Source organism: Rhyacophila brunnea, unplaced genomic scaffold, assembly GCF_057557595.1.
Source record: "Rhyacophila brunnea isolate RB1 unplaced genomic scaffold, BYU_Rbru_1.0 scaffold_19, whole genome shotgun sequence".
NCBI lineage: Eukaryota > Metazoa > Arthropoda > Insecta > Trichoptera > Rhyacophilidae > Rhyacophila > Rhyacophila brunnea.
This window is the reverse complement of record NW_028232848.1, coordinates 35,395,999-35,412,476: the sequence shown is the minus strand read 5'-3', so window position 1 is coordinate 35,412,476 and position 16,478 is coordinate 35,395,999. Positions and strand designations below refer to the sequence as shown.

Sequence of the window (16,478 nt, the reverse complement as noted above, 5' to 3'; positions counted from 1 at the left end):
TTTTATTTTTAACAGCTATTGGAAACAATCCCACACGAGGGATAATACAAAATAGTGGAATTAGGAAATTACCCGGCCGGAAAGAAAAAGTTTGCATTGTTTGCAGTAGGAAAAATGGTGGCCCCGTTAAAAGATCGCGTACAATATGCTTGAGTTGTGAAAAAGGTCTTCATGGTGTTTGCTTATCGGAACATTTAAAATATTGCAAATGATTTTTATTTCATTATTTTTTTTATAAATGAAATTGTTTTTATATAGTATAAATCCACTTTAATTTAATAGAAAATCTATGGTTCCTTCAGGGAGTCACGATCCGTGTATTTTACTTTAGTAAATTAGAAATAAGTAAGTTCGTAGTAATTAAGTTAGTATAATCTTTAGTATTTTTAGGGAAACACTGTTCTAAAATACTTTTCCCACTGTTTCAAATGTATAATATTAAATAAAAAATTGTCATTCCACCCAGAATTTGACTGTAAACAAATAAAAAACGAAATTTGTTTATATTGTAAACTGAAATTTGTATTTGAAATTAATTTATATAATTAATTATAAAAATGCTGATGCGATGAAAAAAAATACAATAGTTATACGTTCTAACCCTACCCAGTCACAAAACATATATAAATCAAGTTATATTACACAACAATAAAACTAAATATATCAAAAATGTTTCATACCGCTGAAGCAGTAGTATGTTCCAAAATTAACTTAACATTTCAGGCATCAAATGCAAAACGACGATCGTTGTGGCCATTATCTAAAACAACGATATAACGTTGCGTAGCATTCTAAGGGTTAAATCAAGGAATTATGAAAATTATATTGTTTCCTTATCAAAGAAAAAAATATTCAATGTTATGACTTTCCGTCCAGAGAATTTAGCCCATTTAAAAATAGAATAAAATTATAGCTTGGCATTTTCGAGATGGGATACTTGACATTCAAATTCCACAGACAATAATTTTTGACAGGGTGGGTGTAAATTTTCCTTCTACTATTGTCTATTATGATTGTTAGTGCAAAAGTCAGATTGACGTTTCTTATTTTATTTGATTTAGATTTATTTGCTCATTTTATACAGAAAAACATGTGCTTCATTAGTTATTCAATATTTCATAAGCTGAAACCGCAGAATTTATGATCAAAGCAAAAGCCACCCTTTTTGGATTTCTACAAAAAATTATCGTAACCTTAAAACCACAACTTTCATTTCAAAACATCACTGTTTTCAATTTCAAATCGTGAATAAATAGTAGCTAACAATTTGGTGTTAAGAGTTAAAGAATAAAAGAAACAGTTAGCAACGGATTGAAAAAATATTAAAAAAATTCACTAGTTGGCATGTCTTATCAGCGACCGGAAGGTTTGTAGAACGTTTAAAATTGTTCCAAATTCAAATACTATTGTAAAATGAGTTCTCAGATAGTATCGCCGCCAAAACCACCTGTCAGGCTAAATACAAAACTTAATCCCGAAGGGCAAGAGGTAGAAATTGAAATAAGAGAAGATGAAGAAGATAAAGAACTATTACAGAACATTTTTAATGTACTCATTGGAGCTGGGTACTTCAGAGCAAACTTTAAAGAATTGTCGTCATTTGATAAAGTAGCCGGTGGAATGATTTGGTGTATTTATACATCAAACCAAAATGTAAATATAGGGTTGCCGTTTGGATATGGAGAACAACTGAATATAGGGAAAAAGATTTTTCTATCAGAGAATATCATAAAGGTTTTACTCAGTGCCGATATGAAATGCCCTTTGACCCTCCAGCCTCATCAAATATTGGGATTGGATGTCAAACATATTCTCCCACTTATGAAATGGCTTGTAGAACAAAGTAAGAAGTACCGAAAAGCAAATATAGATGACTTTAGACAAGTTGCCTTGAAGCATTTTTCTAAATTCTCAACTGCCAAGTTGGGTATCGATACAGAAAATATAGACGATGTATATTTAAAAAATTTACTCGTAACTTTAAAAAAGTATCTGCCTAGAAGGAAATTTGCACGTAAAGTTCCTAATGTGTCCGAAAAGAGTTTTAAATTTACGCAACACGAATATATTCACGTAACGTATAAGAACAACGAATTTGCGAACCCTTTGGAAGACAGAAATAAGCATTTGAACCAATCTCTGGTCAGCATTTGGGAAGCAGATTTATTAGATGATTCATTTGAAGATGATATTGATGCCAGACGAAAACATTACGATTTATTAAAGGAAGAAATCTATACATCGTCTCTGGAAGCGGAAATCTTATCAGCAAATAAGAAAAAAATTGAATGTGAGAATATTTTGGCGGTGTTGCTAGAAGAAAAAAATGAATTAGACACAGAAGTCGGTGAGATATTGGCAGAGTTGGGAAATTTGAAAATAGAAAATGAGAATGTTTTATCGGAGATAAAAGATATTGAAAAGGAACATTTGGAAGATAGGAGTGAATGTAAGGATATCGAAAGAAATATTGAAGAAATAAAACAATTACGCGAACAATATTCTAAATTGTTCACGATTCATTCAGAAAAATTAGATAAACTCAATCAAGCGTACAGTAATGATACTCTCAGTCAAGAAGATGAAAACGTTGACCACGAGCAGGTGATCGAAGAGTTGACCAAGACAATAGAGGAATTGAAAATAAGCCTCGCCGAAGAAAACAAACAGATATTACAGCTGGAGACGATATCAGAAGAACCGGACGGAGCTGAATTGGCAATGTATCAAAAACGGTTTCACGAACTTTACGATGAAGTTGCCGCAAATACAGTGGAAACGAAGCAATTCTTCGATCTATACAATACCCTGATAGACACAAAGCAATACATCGCCAAGGAAATAAACCTTTTGAATTCGGTTCTGGATAATTATCAGAGGGCAATGTCTTCTGCGAATTACCGTGGCCAGTTTTTCGACCAGTTGGAGTCGATTGTCAAGTGGGTTACTCAGACCAGAAATAAAGTAGCCGATAAACTCTTTGAGAAGAAAGAATTGCAGATAAAATTGTACAAGGAGATGGTGGGCTTGCAGGAGCTAGAGAGAGAATACGCGTCGGTTGTCAGTCAACTGAGCATGGCGGTGACGACGGAAGCCCACAGGATAGGTCAGTATTAACAAATTGCTGAATATTCATAAAAACTATTATTTCAACTTTTTTATTAAATACAGAATATACAGTCGAACTCGGGTTATTACGATCACGGACATAACGAGATCTCGGATGTAATGAGGAAACATTCGTTGACATTTTAGTTTATGATTTTCACCATACATTTATTCACTTTTATAACGGGCTACTTATCGGATATACCGTGCAAAAATATCGTCAAAAATTTTGTTGTCGATCGTTTAAAAAGATTTTCAACCCTAAGCAATAAAATCTGACCGTAGACCGATGCCGCCGGGATCGGATTACGTTTATGACACTACCTAATTGGTGTTTTCGCTGACAACATTGAAAAAGTATCCACGCATATGGTTAAAATTTCATGTAAAAAATCCAAGCTGTACTCAGTAGGTACCTACCAGTGTTCATTACAATAAACAACTTCTTTTGTAGTTTATGAATGCCATGCTTGTTTCGGGGAAAAATTCCAATTGTGTATTTTTGTGTTATGTGACCGCTCATTTAAAAATACCTATTCTCTGATATAACGAGTAATGCTTATAACGAGCAAATTCAGTCGGTCCCATCTTCCTCGTAATAACCAAGTTCGACTGTATGTAATATTTAAGAAAATTAGATACTTATTAATGTTAATACATAATTTTGAAAAACCTACAATGCAAATTATTTCTTCTGTATTGAATAAAAAAATAATTGTACCAATATTTGTCTTAATGTGGATATTATATTTGTCTTTTTTTTATAAAGGTTGGTTCAACTCTCCGAACAAAGACGGCCAAGTGACAGTTGTGCAGGGTCCCCTCTAAAATTGACAAAAACCGTTTTTTTGTACATTTATAAAAATGTATTATTTTACTCACCTTTGTAAATACTATGTTGAAATAAAACATAATGACAGAAATTCATGATACATTCCATTTTTCATTAAACCTTTTTATGAAACATCCAAAGCCGTGATGAGTGCTCAAAGGACAATCGGCATAAAACTAGGGTTACATGTAAATTGTACGTAAAACATTTTACCGTGGCACAGTTTGGTGTGAGCTTTCCGATACGGTCTCCAATTTTATTAGATTCAATATGAACATTAATTCAATTGTCATAGCTGATTTTGGTAAAATTAATGAATTCAAGAATGAAAACCTAACCTTACATAACAAATAATCCAGTATATCAGCTATTTTAAAAATTTGTTTGCTGCTGGCTTCCTGTAAAATATAAACTCACAAGAACCGTGTTTTATTTAGACATAAATTTTATGTCCGTACTATACGACCGAAAGAGGTTGGACAGTCTTTAATATACGGTATATATTTCCGATACAACATTTCACGGTGAACTGCATACTTACGTACAAGTATCCGGATACACAAAACTAGTGTTTTTAATAAATCCAATTAAAAGTCTAGTTTTCAATGGTTTTACAATACCACAGAAAAACAAAATAATTTCTTTTAGAAACAAACTTTTAATTTGTTATAGAATTATAATATATTTTTGAAATTATATAATTTCTGTTTTTATACAATTTAATATAGGGCAGTAGTTTTCAATGTATGTATCTCAGGGGAAGGGCATGTTTATTTAAAAAATAAATATTCTATACAATCTTAATTCAATAATTTATTGATGTAAGCTCACAATAGTTGATTCTATCAAACTCACAGACATTGCTCATGCTTTCATCCCACTGTTTGTCGAATGACCGATATTAATATATTTTGTTCAAAGAGAAAAAGACATTAGGGAACAAAATCACAGAACTAGTCCTATAACACATCATAGTGGAACCGACAAGAAATGACCAATCATCGATTAATATCCGGGGCCAAATTTCTTTCCAACTTTATATAAGTAGAAAAGAGGTAACTCGTTAAAAATAATATTTTGTCAATATGGAACTAGTTGTATATTGTGGGTATCAGTGAGGGATAAATATCATTTGCAGATCTCTAAAACTTAGAAAATCTTGGTTGCATTTATGACGATTTATCTATGCTAAGCTGGGTTTTCGGACAAGCTGTGTTAAAACAATATTGGTCACCGCTGAACTTGGAATAATAAATTAGGTTTGCCATTTTGATTCAAGGATTTGAGAAACTATTATAGAAGAACAGGATTACCCATCCCAGTAGCAGGTATTTTTTTTACACACCCACGAAGGCTGAGCGGCAACGTGTTAGCTTATAATGTTATGAGTTTCGTGTTCGAGTCCCTGGGTGTCGATAGTCAATGTGTGTATTGGCCAAATAGATAACATCCATTTCTTGTAAAAACAAAAATCTGTATGGTCCATATAATCCTCGAACATGGTTTGTAATGTAATGTAAGGGCGTTATGAAACAATGTTTGAAAACCGCTGGGTTAGGACGTTGCACATTTAAAATTTAATTTGTTGATTTGTGTAGTAAAAAAAGTTAGCTTGGGTCATTTTTTTATCTGTGAAATGGTTATTTGACATTCCAAATCAGTGTATAACTAAAAAAACAAAAATAAGGTTTGTGCCAATTGTCCTTTATGTCCTTCATATTTCGCATGACATAATATGAGAGTTTAGGTGAGCATCACACATAGTGTCATGTTTAAAAAAAATAGAATATCGGTCACATAGATAACATACGTAAAATCAGTATGTTTGGTTTGTGTAAACAGGGCAAGCCTGTTCTATTGTTCATCATTAATATTATTGTACACTTAATATCCATGAGGTATGTTTGAGGCCATGCAAACTATAGTGGCCTGATCCCAAAAATAAAGGCATTGTTATGTTCAAAATGAACATAACCAACATTTATACCGCTGGCAACCCCGACGATGATCTATGGTAACGTCGATGGAGCAACGCGATTAATATCAGATGTCGCTGTTGGAATTTTTGCCCGCAACGGAGGTCGCAAGGTGCGAACGCAGCAACCAGGCTTTTTGATTCTGTCTGTCATCCAGGATAGTCGTGCTCTGCTTTGGTTTTACCCAACATTTATAATGGACGTCACTTAAAACAGCACGATTGCAGCCGCAGTGCTTGAGGCCTCTGTGTCGTTCCAAGTTTGGTATTTTAAAACTATTATTATTTGATTCACTTATCTTCCAATGTTTCTTTTAAAACTTAGCTGCTTGCCTTTATTATAGTATTTCCTTAATAACCTTTTAATGTAATATTCTTGTTTTTTGCTATAATATAGTTTCGGTCAAGTACATAAATTGCTCTCTCATTTATTATTTCCCCTTTATTCCACACTGCTATATAATTATAATCTTTCACGGTATCAAGACCGTGTGGCGTCCAGGACTTTAATAAGTACATCTTTAATCATAGATTGCACATGCCTTCAGCCGTGCAATTCCTTTTTGTATTCTAATTTAATTTTTATAGTTGTCAGTTGCGAGGTTACGGAAGTAATTATTGTTCAGCTTGAAAAGGATGCACGTAACCCATGGCCTTTGCTTATGTCTCATGCTCTTTGCTATTTAACTTTATACTTTATTCCATCAAATCTAGAGAGATTCTTTTTCTCTTTTATTTTGTAGTTGTGACGATAAGGATCACAACTACAAAATACTAATATATCAGCATTTAAATGTTTCACGAAAATATGAATCCAAAAACTGAATGCAAGAACAATTTTATGTCTGACCACTGTCAGCTGAATCGGAAATATGTAATATTAAGATGCCTAGTCTTAAGTTTAGATATGTTATACTAATCAGAGATTATTTCCACATCTGTGCTATATTTACATAAGCATCGGTGAATTTCATGTACCAATAAATAATTATATTATCTACCAATGGACGATTTATAATTTGTAATAATAAAAAATGAATTAATTATCACAACCAAATGTTTGTTTCATTTTATTGAATACATATTTCCGTAGCTTTCTATAGTGTTTATACCGAGGTTCCCAATTCATGGGTAGAAAAGTATTTTCTAGGAGGTTACCGACTACTAAAAATAGTAAACTTAACCGGTTCTATGCCTTCAGCCAGATTTCTCGCCTTTGAGGCCGTGATTGACAGGCTGCACATAAAGATTTCGCGAGTTATCTCGTCCGACTTTAAAATCAAATTGAAGATCTTTGCATAAAAACAACAAATGTCCACTTTTTTCCATTTTCATTTTATTGCATTTCTATATTCCCTGTGTATGATTACACACAACTGTGTAAAGATATATTTAAAAAAAAAATCATAAGTCCTTCAAATCTGCTCCCAGATATATATGCCACTTTTCTAAAAACCGCAATAGTCCAGGAATTTTTGTATAAAACAGCAAAGGTCCAGTAGTTCTACACTTTTATCACCAGGCGGCGTTAGTAATGTTAGTATACATTCCATACTTTTTAGTATCTGAGCTGTCAAATTGTCTTTGATTCGTTTAATTATTGCTTTTTATAACGTCTTCTTATGATTGTTTTTATATTTTATCATGAATAGTACTAGAATATAGACATCTGAAACATCTCGAAAGAGAAAAATTAACAAAACCAACAAGTAATTATTACTAGCCACTGTCGATTGATTTGCATAATCTAAAAAATTAAACAGTGACATCTGTTTGAATAATTATGAATTACTAAGCTAAAAATTATCAGTATTACAGCGATTTTAGTTAGAATTCACTCTATATTCAACGTGTGTCGTTAAAAATCTGCAGCTTGTCAGATACTGTCATAGTAATATTGTGAGGCATAGAAAAGGTTAAAAATATATTGAATAATTATGTTTTAAAAGATTTTATTACGTCCCACCCACCAGTGATTGCAATACCTGTATTCTGAAAATTGGGATCTTAATATCCATCGATATTGAAATACCGGTTTTGAAAATCCTAAAAACTAGTATTTTCCGTGTTGAGGAAGCAAAATTTAAAATCAAGAAAATAAAAAATCTGTCAAAACAAAAATCATAAGAAATTGATGCAGAATTTTTTTATGATGGCCATAAGATGAAGATATCATACCCCCTGATACCATTGGTCCCTTTTATAGTAAGAATTGCAACCACTTGATCCTCCAACAAAGGTGGAATAATATTTTCTGTAAAATTGTTCCAAGAATTAACATACTTACTTCATATCAGTGGCGAAGGGTGGAGGTAAGCTGTTAAGATTCGCTATAAATAGTGCACACTAAACTTTGTTAGTCATATGTATTTGTTTTTATTGAACTAAGACTACAATTTACAGATGGTATTAGTTAGTTTTTAAAAATCAATTAAACCCTGCCTAAACGAAACCATAATAGATTTGGTCTAATTTGGGCAATGCGACAAAATTGTGTACAATTTTTCATTCATAGTTATTTGTTTTCGTTGGATTAAAACTACATATTACACATATTTTTGCTTCATTTTTTTGATTCATTAAGCCCTGCGTAAACCAAACTATAATAAATAAAAAATATTATTCTATCTATAAAATACTCAAAGTTATGTATGATTTAATTGCATAATTTTAGATATTTTATAGATAGACATGTATTTTTTGACTATTATCTATTATGGCTTGGTTTCTCAGGGTTTAATTGAATTTTAAAATCTAACCTACACTATCTGTTAATTGTAGTCTTATTTCAATGATAACAAATATGTATGTCTGAAAAAGTTTAATGTGCACTATTTATGGCGGATCTTAACAGCCTACCTCCACCCTTCGCCACTGCTTCATATAATGTTTGAGGCTTTCACGGTTGATTTTTATCATAATAGATTTTTGGGGTAATACAAATGTGACTTTGAAACCAAGATATTGGGTCGGAATAAAGGATATTTCGCACGATTGGTAAAGGAGACCATCAAAATTCATAGAAACCCTGAAAATATTAACAGGGATGATGGGTTATGGTTAAAAACGTCATGGCTTCCGGCACCATGAGCAAAATCCAATATTCGATCCGATATCTCTGATCGTAACGAGTGACACATTACTCTGAGCAATGTTTGGTCTTAGCTAATCGGATTCCTTTTGACATTCTTAGAGTAACGTTTACATTCATATACATCATAAAACATATCATCTCTTGATAATGGCCTCTGCAACGAGCCCGAAACGTCGAGGAAAGAAGTACACACGGTGGAAACCCAAAAATCTATTATGATATGATATGAACAAATTATGAATAGTTGAAGGGTTTATAAAAAACCCCTATCACTAATAATAGAATCAATATGCGTACACATTGTATATAGTTTTTACCTATTCTATTGTATTAATTTATTATATAAGTAAGAATTAATTGTATTCGTTGTCAGTGTGTACTTGCCTTTTGGTGAGTGCACATAGTGCCCGAAGATGCCGAAAGGCGAAACCCGGGTCACAAAAAACGACTCAAACTGAATATGTAGTACAAAACTTAAATCCATTAGAATTTTAATTCCATCAAGTACCTTCGGTCGATATTATTAATATTAATAGTATATAAATAAATGCAGCCCCTGAAAATTTTATTTGGACTTCGTAAAAGAAAACGTTGCTCATCACTGGTACAGATGTTTAAATTACAGACTACGTAAGTACAAACCAACTTAGGTCGGGACATTACTGTAATCCAATACTTTTGTGATTCACATTTTGGTATTTGTGGAAGGTAAATAAAATAGTTTTTTTATATAAAATACTTGATATATTATAATAATTAAATATTTACATTTAATCCCAAAACAATGTATTGGTCCAGATCAATCATGCATAATAACTTAATTAGACCAAATATAATGTCAATCCCAATATATTATTATATTTAATATAATTAACAAAGAAACAATAATCTTTGAGGTTTAATAAAATTACCACATATTTCAGTGGTGTAATTTTTTGGACCTTGGTAAAAGAAGTGCCTGCGTCAAAAGTTTAGTGTGCACTATTTATGTTGAATTTTAGCAGCCTACCATCACTTCGCACTGCTATGCAGCCATCTATTTCCGATACATCATTTCACAATGAACTGTGATACGGCCAACTGCATACGTACAAATTTATGAACACAATACCTCTATGAGTACTATGAGTATATCTCATTTATGTACGATACGTGGGATAAAAGGCTTCATATTATAACTATATATCGATGGTCCCTATGTTACCAAAAAAGCATTTTTCTGCTAAAACCAATGAAATTAATATGGACGAATCATCTGGAAAAGAAAATGACACTCACTTTATTGTCGGGTCTGCCGAATGGCATAATCTGTTCTAACGCCATTACAATAAAGGTGATATTGCTATAAATTCCTGATGCTTTTTGTTGGGTCTGCCGAATGGTTCGGTTCGAACGTGTTTGCTCAAAGAACATTGACATTAGAAACACTGCTCTAACGCCATTACAATAAAGGTCATATTGCTATAAATTCACGATGCGTGATATCGCATAATGGAAATTGCGTGACGTCTACCTATACATGCGAATTTACTTGCTAGCTACTGTATTGAGTGCGTCGTCCATTAATAATGTCATTGGCTAAAACACTTAAAATACTTCCTCCTTGATTTAAAATTAAAGAAAAAATAAACCTCACTTTCCAAAAAAAAAATACGTAAAAATGGACAAATACTCTAATTTTATGAAATGAACTGCGTAAATGCGGATATGTTAATGTGTCCGTCTTTACATTGGGCACCAGACAGTCGCATAAAGTTAGGAGACAGAAGTGTATTATTTTGGAAGATAATATACCTCTCAACAGTTTGAATTATGGTGATTTCAATAGTGACAATTATAGTTGCTAATGATTGATGACTTTGTCCTACGTAAAGTGAAACATGTGGTAGTTGTCTCATTAATGAATGTTGTAAAGTCAGACAACTACAATTCTGTCAAAAGTATATAATTTAGAAAGAATGTAATAATTGTTAAATAAACTATGAATAGTATTTATAATACTGAATTTCAGGTGCCTAGTAATAAATACCGTATCCGAAAATTTGTACGTATGCAGTTCGTCGTATCACAACTGTGAAATTTTGTATCGGAAATATGGTTGTATATTATTAAAGACTGTCCAACCTCTTTGGGTCATATAGTACTGAAATAAAATTCATGTCTAAATAAAACATGGTTCTTTTCGGTTTACAGGAAGCCACTGCAAACAAATTTTGAAAATAAGCGATATAATCGTTTGTTAGGTTAGGTTTTCATTCTTGAATTCATGAATTTTGCCAAAATCAGAGATGACAGTATAGTATATGGTCATCTCTTTCCGATAAGGAAGCTCACGGCGAACTGTGCTATGGTGAAATTTAATGCATACAATTTACATGTAACCGATAAAAACATAAAAGTTCTAAAATTTTTTACTTCAAGTAGCTCTCCTGTAAAATTGCATTTGGTAGATATGCCACAGATGCCCGCATGAGCTTCTATATATTTTTTTGGTACAAGTCGGTTATGGGGAAGCCAGTGGCAAGCACATTTTGAAAATAGCCAATATACTGGACTATTTATTAGGTTGGGTTAGTTTAGGTTAGGTTTTCATTGATGAAATTCATGAATTTTGCCAAAATCGGCTATGAAAATTAGCGCAGTTCCCGCCAGGCTTCCCCATAACTGACTTGTACCTTTTTTCCCCCCGAAAACAGTTTATTCCGTGTAGACAATTATATTAAATACCCTTTTCTGTCGGCGCAGATGCTTTTCGATCCAATAATTGTTAATTTAAAATTTGAAATTTTCATACATTTCGATGCATCATTATCACACACATTATATTAGGTTGGGGTAGGTATAGTTATGTTGGGTTTGGTATAAAAAGAAAGTTATTAAAGCTCATGCGGGCATCTGCGACCCTATTGCCTTGCATTTTTGTAATGTCTGGTTTACGGACCGTCAATTTAATAGAATAGAAATCGTGTAGAATTTACAATCGTATATTTAAGTTTGAAGTCGATTTACTCAACTTGGTAACGGATGCACATATTGTGATCGATCAACCCTCAATTGATTAACTTTTTATATTTTACATTGTATGAACGAGTTACGAGGTTTAAAAAAAAAAAATATACTACGCTATGCATTGATTTATAATCTCAATAAGGTTATTATTCTCTAAGGCTGCTGCAACTCTTTCTTTGTCGGCGAGCTGTTTGTTTATTTCCAATTCAGATACATGACTTCCGGGCGTCACCTCCACGCTCACTTTAAAACGATACGGCAGCACTCGCAGAAGCAGTACCCTGATTGACAATCCAATCAGGGTGGCCATGCCGCAGTGGGGAATCGTTGGAGTGTAGCTGATGTGGACATTGTTCAGTTTATCGTCAACGGTGATGTTCTGCTGTTGAATTACTCTCAGTTCTTCTAATGTAAGAGGATGTTCAGGATCGTTGATGTTTCTGATCAAATCGAATATTTCCCGTTCATCGAAGGGATCCGTTACTTCTTCGTCTTCTTCCGAATGTGTAACTGCACGTTCATCTCCTTTTTCGTATATCTGAGGATTGCTGTTGACTGTATCCATTTTATGTACAAATAATGGTGTGATGTCTTACTCTTTAGCAAAATAAAGCAATATTTGATTAATTTCTCACTGCGTAATTAAATACGATTGACATTCCCACATAACCTAACTTTGACACCACAATGACAGGTCACGTCAGTGTTGCCATATTTTGAAAGTGGAATTATAGTACAGTGCCTTCAAAATTATAGTATTTCAGCAAAAAATATAGTACGCGTTAAGTGACCAATAATTTTCTGCATTTTCAAAAAATTAAACGTGGGGTAATTAACTTCTTGTTTTTTTAGACAAAATATCCATGAAGGGTAATTAACGTTTTGTTTTTTTTAGACAAAATTCAAATGTTAGGTCAGTGGTTTCCAAACTGTGTACTACGCCTCCCTTTAAAAAAATCTAATCTATGCGACTCCCCCCTTATAATAATACAGACACATTTTTAAATAGTCAACAAAGTATCTACTTACGAATACAAAAATAAACAAGGTTTTACTGCTTAGATAACATTAATTTTTGACGAATGTGCTTGTTTATTAGCACAATCAATTTCAATAGTAGTCAATCCAAATTCATCTTCGTTTATTGACAAATGGATTCTATCATGGACCCCACATCCCGAAGCGGACCCCCCGGGCCAGGATTTTTCAACCACATATTATCTAAAATATTTAATAGTTTAGTTTAGGCGACTTTTTTTGCTATTAATGAAATAATGTGAAAAGGCTATCAAGGACCTGCATGCTCAGTCTAAAATATTAAAAACTATCCAGCCACAAGCGGTCACAAACGCCCTACCTACCGCAACGACACCTGCAATGTCATGGGCCACAGCATTGGGCAGGAAGAGCCGCCCACCTACGGCGACTACAGCAACACTTGCTCCACCCTCCACCTCAACATCCGCCAACCAACAGTTTCCGTCCCTGTTTCCCCTCGCCACCAGACCGGGAGTTCTCTTCTTCCCGACCGGATCTGGGGAGAAGAAGTCGGATACCACGAAGGAGATCCTCAAGAAGGCCTTCGACCCCAGGTCCCTTGGGGTTCAAATTACGGGTATCCGTAACATAAGGAACGGAGGTGTAATTGTTCACCCCCGTTCTGAAGTCGAGGCCAAGGCCCTTATGAAAGCCCTGGAGACCTCGGAGGCTGCCCTACGAGCCGAGCTCGCTGGGAAAAAACAGACTCGTGTCATTATCTTTAACTTACCGTCGACTCTCACGGAACCACAACTCCGGGAAGCTATCTTCACCTCCACCAGGGAACAGACCGGCCTGCCAGAAAAGGCATACCAGGAAATAAGACTGAGCCACAAAGCCGGGCCAAGAACCGGCAGATGCCACTTTGTGGTCTTCGCCCCGGCGGCCATCTGGTCTGCCCTAATAGTAGAAAACAGACTCTACATGGGGTGGGAATCCTTCCCTCTTAGGGACTACGTTGGGGTAGTAAAGTGCAATATTTGCTACCTCTTCGGTCACATGGCCAAAGGTTGTTCTAACAAAACCCCGACGTGCAGCCACTGCGCCATCTCCGGCCACGACCGCGAGGACTGCCCCAACAAAGGAAACCCACCCAAATGCGTGGCCTGCCATAAACACAAGCAGCCGTCTGATCACTCCACCGGCAGTCTCGAATGCCCAGCAAGGCTACACGCTGAGCTGCGCGAGAGGGCTATGGTGGACTACACTGCCACGCGATGATTACCTTCGCTCAGTTGAACGTCAATCTGAGCGACGCCGGCTCGGCGGAGTTAATTGAGACCATGCGGGCCACAGGCTTGTCTCTGGCGCTGGTGCAGGAACCGCACCACTGGGGCCTTAAAGGGGCCCCAAGGCCACTGAAAAGGGACTCGGGTGCGCGGGCCTTGTCGTCAGCGCCAGGGGTGCAGAGCCAAAGGCTTGCGCCTTCGCTCTTGACCCTCGCCTTGGCTTGCTTTCGCTCTCGCACCTGTCAACTGAGCTAGTCGCGTGTGCAGACATAAGCTTTCCCGGAGGAGGCAGTGTGGTGGTTATCTCCGCCTACTTCAGCTTTAAGAGCACAAAGGAACACGTGGCATCAGTGCTCGACGGCATCCTACGCGCAGTTGGTGGCAGGGATGGCATCATCTGTGCGGATGCAAACTCGCAATCCCCCCGCTGGGCGCTCGTGGATATCCCCCTGTGCGACGCGGACGTCATCGAGGAGCTGGTTCACCAGCACAACCTGGTCGTCCTCAACGACCCCAACAGCATGCCGACTTTCGTGTCGCACGCAAACTCCGGAAGCACCTACATCGACATCACCCTGGCCACTGAGTCCGTCGCGAGACGAATCAGCGGCTGAAGAGTCCATGAGAGCGCTTCCATGAGTGATCACCGGCTGATCACTTTTGAGCTGGCCACTGTCTCCTCGCACGATGGCGTCTCTGACGTATCCCCAACCCCGCCCACGCGATTTAGAACGCGCGACGGGAATTGGGAAAAGTTTGAAGAGGTGCGCTCCAAAAAGCTTGACAGGACATCTAGAACCCGATTTCCGGACCTGCACTCGGCCGCCTCACGACTGACTGCAGACATCACTGGATCAGCCGAAGATTCACTTGGACGCTGCAAACCCAAGCCACCAAGCCAGTCGCCGTGGTGGACGCAGCATGTTTTGCGCTTGCGTGACCTTTTCAGAAAAGCGCGCAAGGCTCATCAACGTGCACGCCTGCGCAAGCAACCACCTGCCTCCATCGATCCCCTTGCAACCATGGCCAAATCCACCCGAATGGAATACAAGAAAGCGATTACTCAAGCCAAGAAAGACTACTGGCGTAACTTCGTCACCATTGAGGGAGGTTCGGACCCCTGGGATCCTCCATACCGCGCATTGAGGCTGGGACTCAGACCGACGAGCCTCCTGTGCGGCATCGAGAAACCGGGTGGCGGATTCACCAGTACCGAGTCTGAAACGGCTGCGGTCCTACTCGAGGCCCTCATCCCCCTGGATGATGAATCCAGGGATGATGACGCCATGAGGATGGCCCGCTTTGAGGCTTCTCTTCCCATCGACACGGATCACTCATCGTTGCCTTCCGAACAGGAGATCAACCACATCATACGCACGTTGATTGCTGGCAAGGCCCCGGGCCCGGACTGCATTGACAATTTACTTGTCAAACGCACATGGGCCATCGCCGCGCCAGAGATTACAGCCCTCCTCAGTGACTGCATCAGAAGCGGCACGTTCCCCGACTGCTGGGAGAGGGGCTTACTTAAGGTAATCCCCAAAACTGGCAGCCGAGAACCGTCTAGCCCCAAAGCCTACCGCCCTCTAACACTTCTGCCCGCTCTGGGCAAAGTGCTGGAGAAGCTACTGTGCCACAGGATTGAAGCCCACCTGGAGACACACTCGCCGCTTTCCGATAAGCAACTTGGATTCAGAAGAGGCAAATCAACAGTCAACGCCATAAGGAACGTGATTGCTATTGCTGAAAATTCTCGCCGTAAATACGTCCTAGGAGTTTTCCTGGACATTGCAGGTGCGTTTGATAGTGCGTCTTGGCCTCTTATACTTCGAAAGCTCCGGCCGAAGAGACTACTAGGAAATTTGTTCGCGTCAATTCAAAGTTATTTCACCAATAGATCGATCGAGTTTCGAGTTGGTTCAACCACAATAAAGAGGCACACCAGCATGGGATGTCCTCAGGGCTTAGTCCTCGGGCCCCTTCTCTGGAACGTACTCTTCGACGATCTCCTTAGAATTCCGCTTCCAACCGACTGTACTGTCATTGCCTACGCAGACGATGCGCTGCTGCTGGTCGAGGCCGACAACAGGGCGAAGATTGAGAGCACCGTTGGCGAAGCTTTAGCATCAATTGAGGCATGGGTAGATTAACTAGACTATCATTCGCACCTTCCAAGACAGAAGCCATTGTCCT

General features: G+C 37.2%; 2 protein-coding genes across 2 annotated transcripts; one reads left to right on the top strand and one right to left on the bottom strand.

Annotated features, from left to right (window-relative positions):
* Positions 1 to 991: 991 nt before the first annotated feature.
* fidipidine (coiled-coil domain-containing protein 93) lies at positions 992 to 4,059 on the top strand. Its single transcript, XM_085945984.1, has 2 exons — positions 992 to 3,106; positions 3,878 to 4,059. Exons 1-2 carry the CDS (start codon positions 1,414 to 1,416, stop codon positions 3,934 to 3,936), a joined length of 1,752 nt encoding a protein of 583 aa, XP_085802110.1. The 5' UTR covers positions 992 to 1,413; the 3' UTR covers positions 3,937 to 4,059.
* Positions 4,060 to 9,728: 5,669 nt separating this feature from the next.
* galla-2 (MIP18 family protein galla-2) lies at positions 9,729 to 12,736 on the bottom strand. Its single transcript, XM_085945798.1, has one exon. It carries the CDS (start codon positions 12,581 to 12,583, stop codon positions 12,128 to 12,130), a length of 456 nt encoding a protein of 151 aa, XP_085801924.1. The 5' UTR covers positions 12,584 to 12,736; the 3' UTR covers positions 9,729 to 12,127.
* Between the last annotated feature and the right edge of the window lie 3,742 nt (positions 12,737 to 16,478).

Bases quoted from the DNA above. Each gene is read 5' to 3' on its own strand.
- fidipidine (XM_085945984.1), top strand. From the start codon at position 1,414: ATGAGTTCTCAGATAGTATCGCCGCCAAAACCACCTGTCAGGCTAAAT. The intron at 3,107-3,877 runs GTCAGTATTAAC...TTTTTTATAAAG, and splicing joins GACGGAAGCCCACAGGATAG to GTTGGTTCAACTCTCCGAAC.
- galla-2 (XM_085945798.1), bottom strand. From the start codon at position 12,583: ATGGATACAGTCAACAGCAATCCTCAGATATACGAAAAAGGAGATGAA.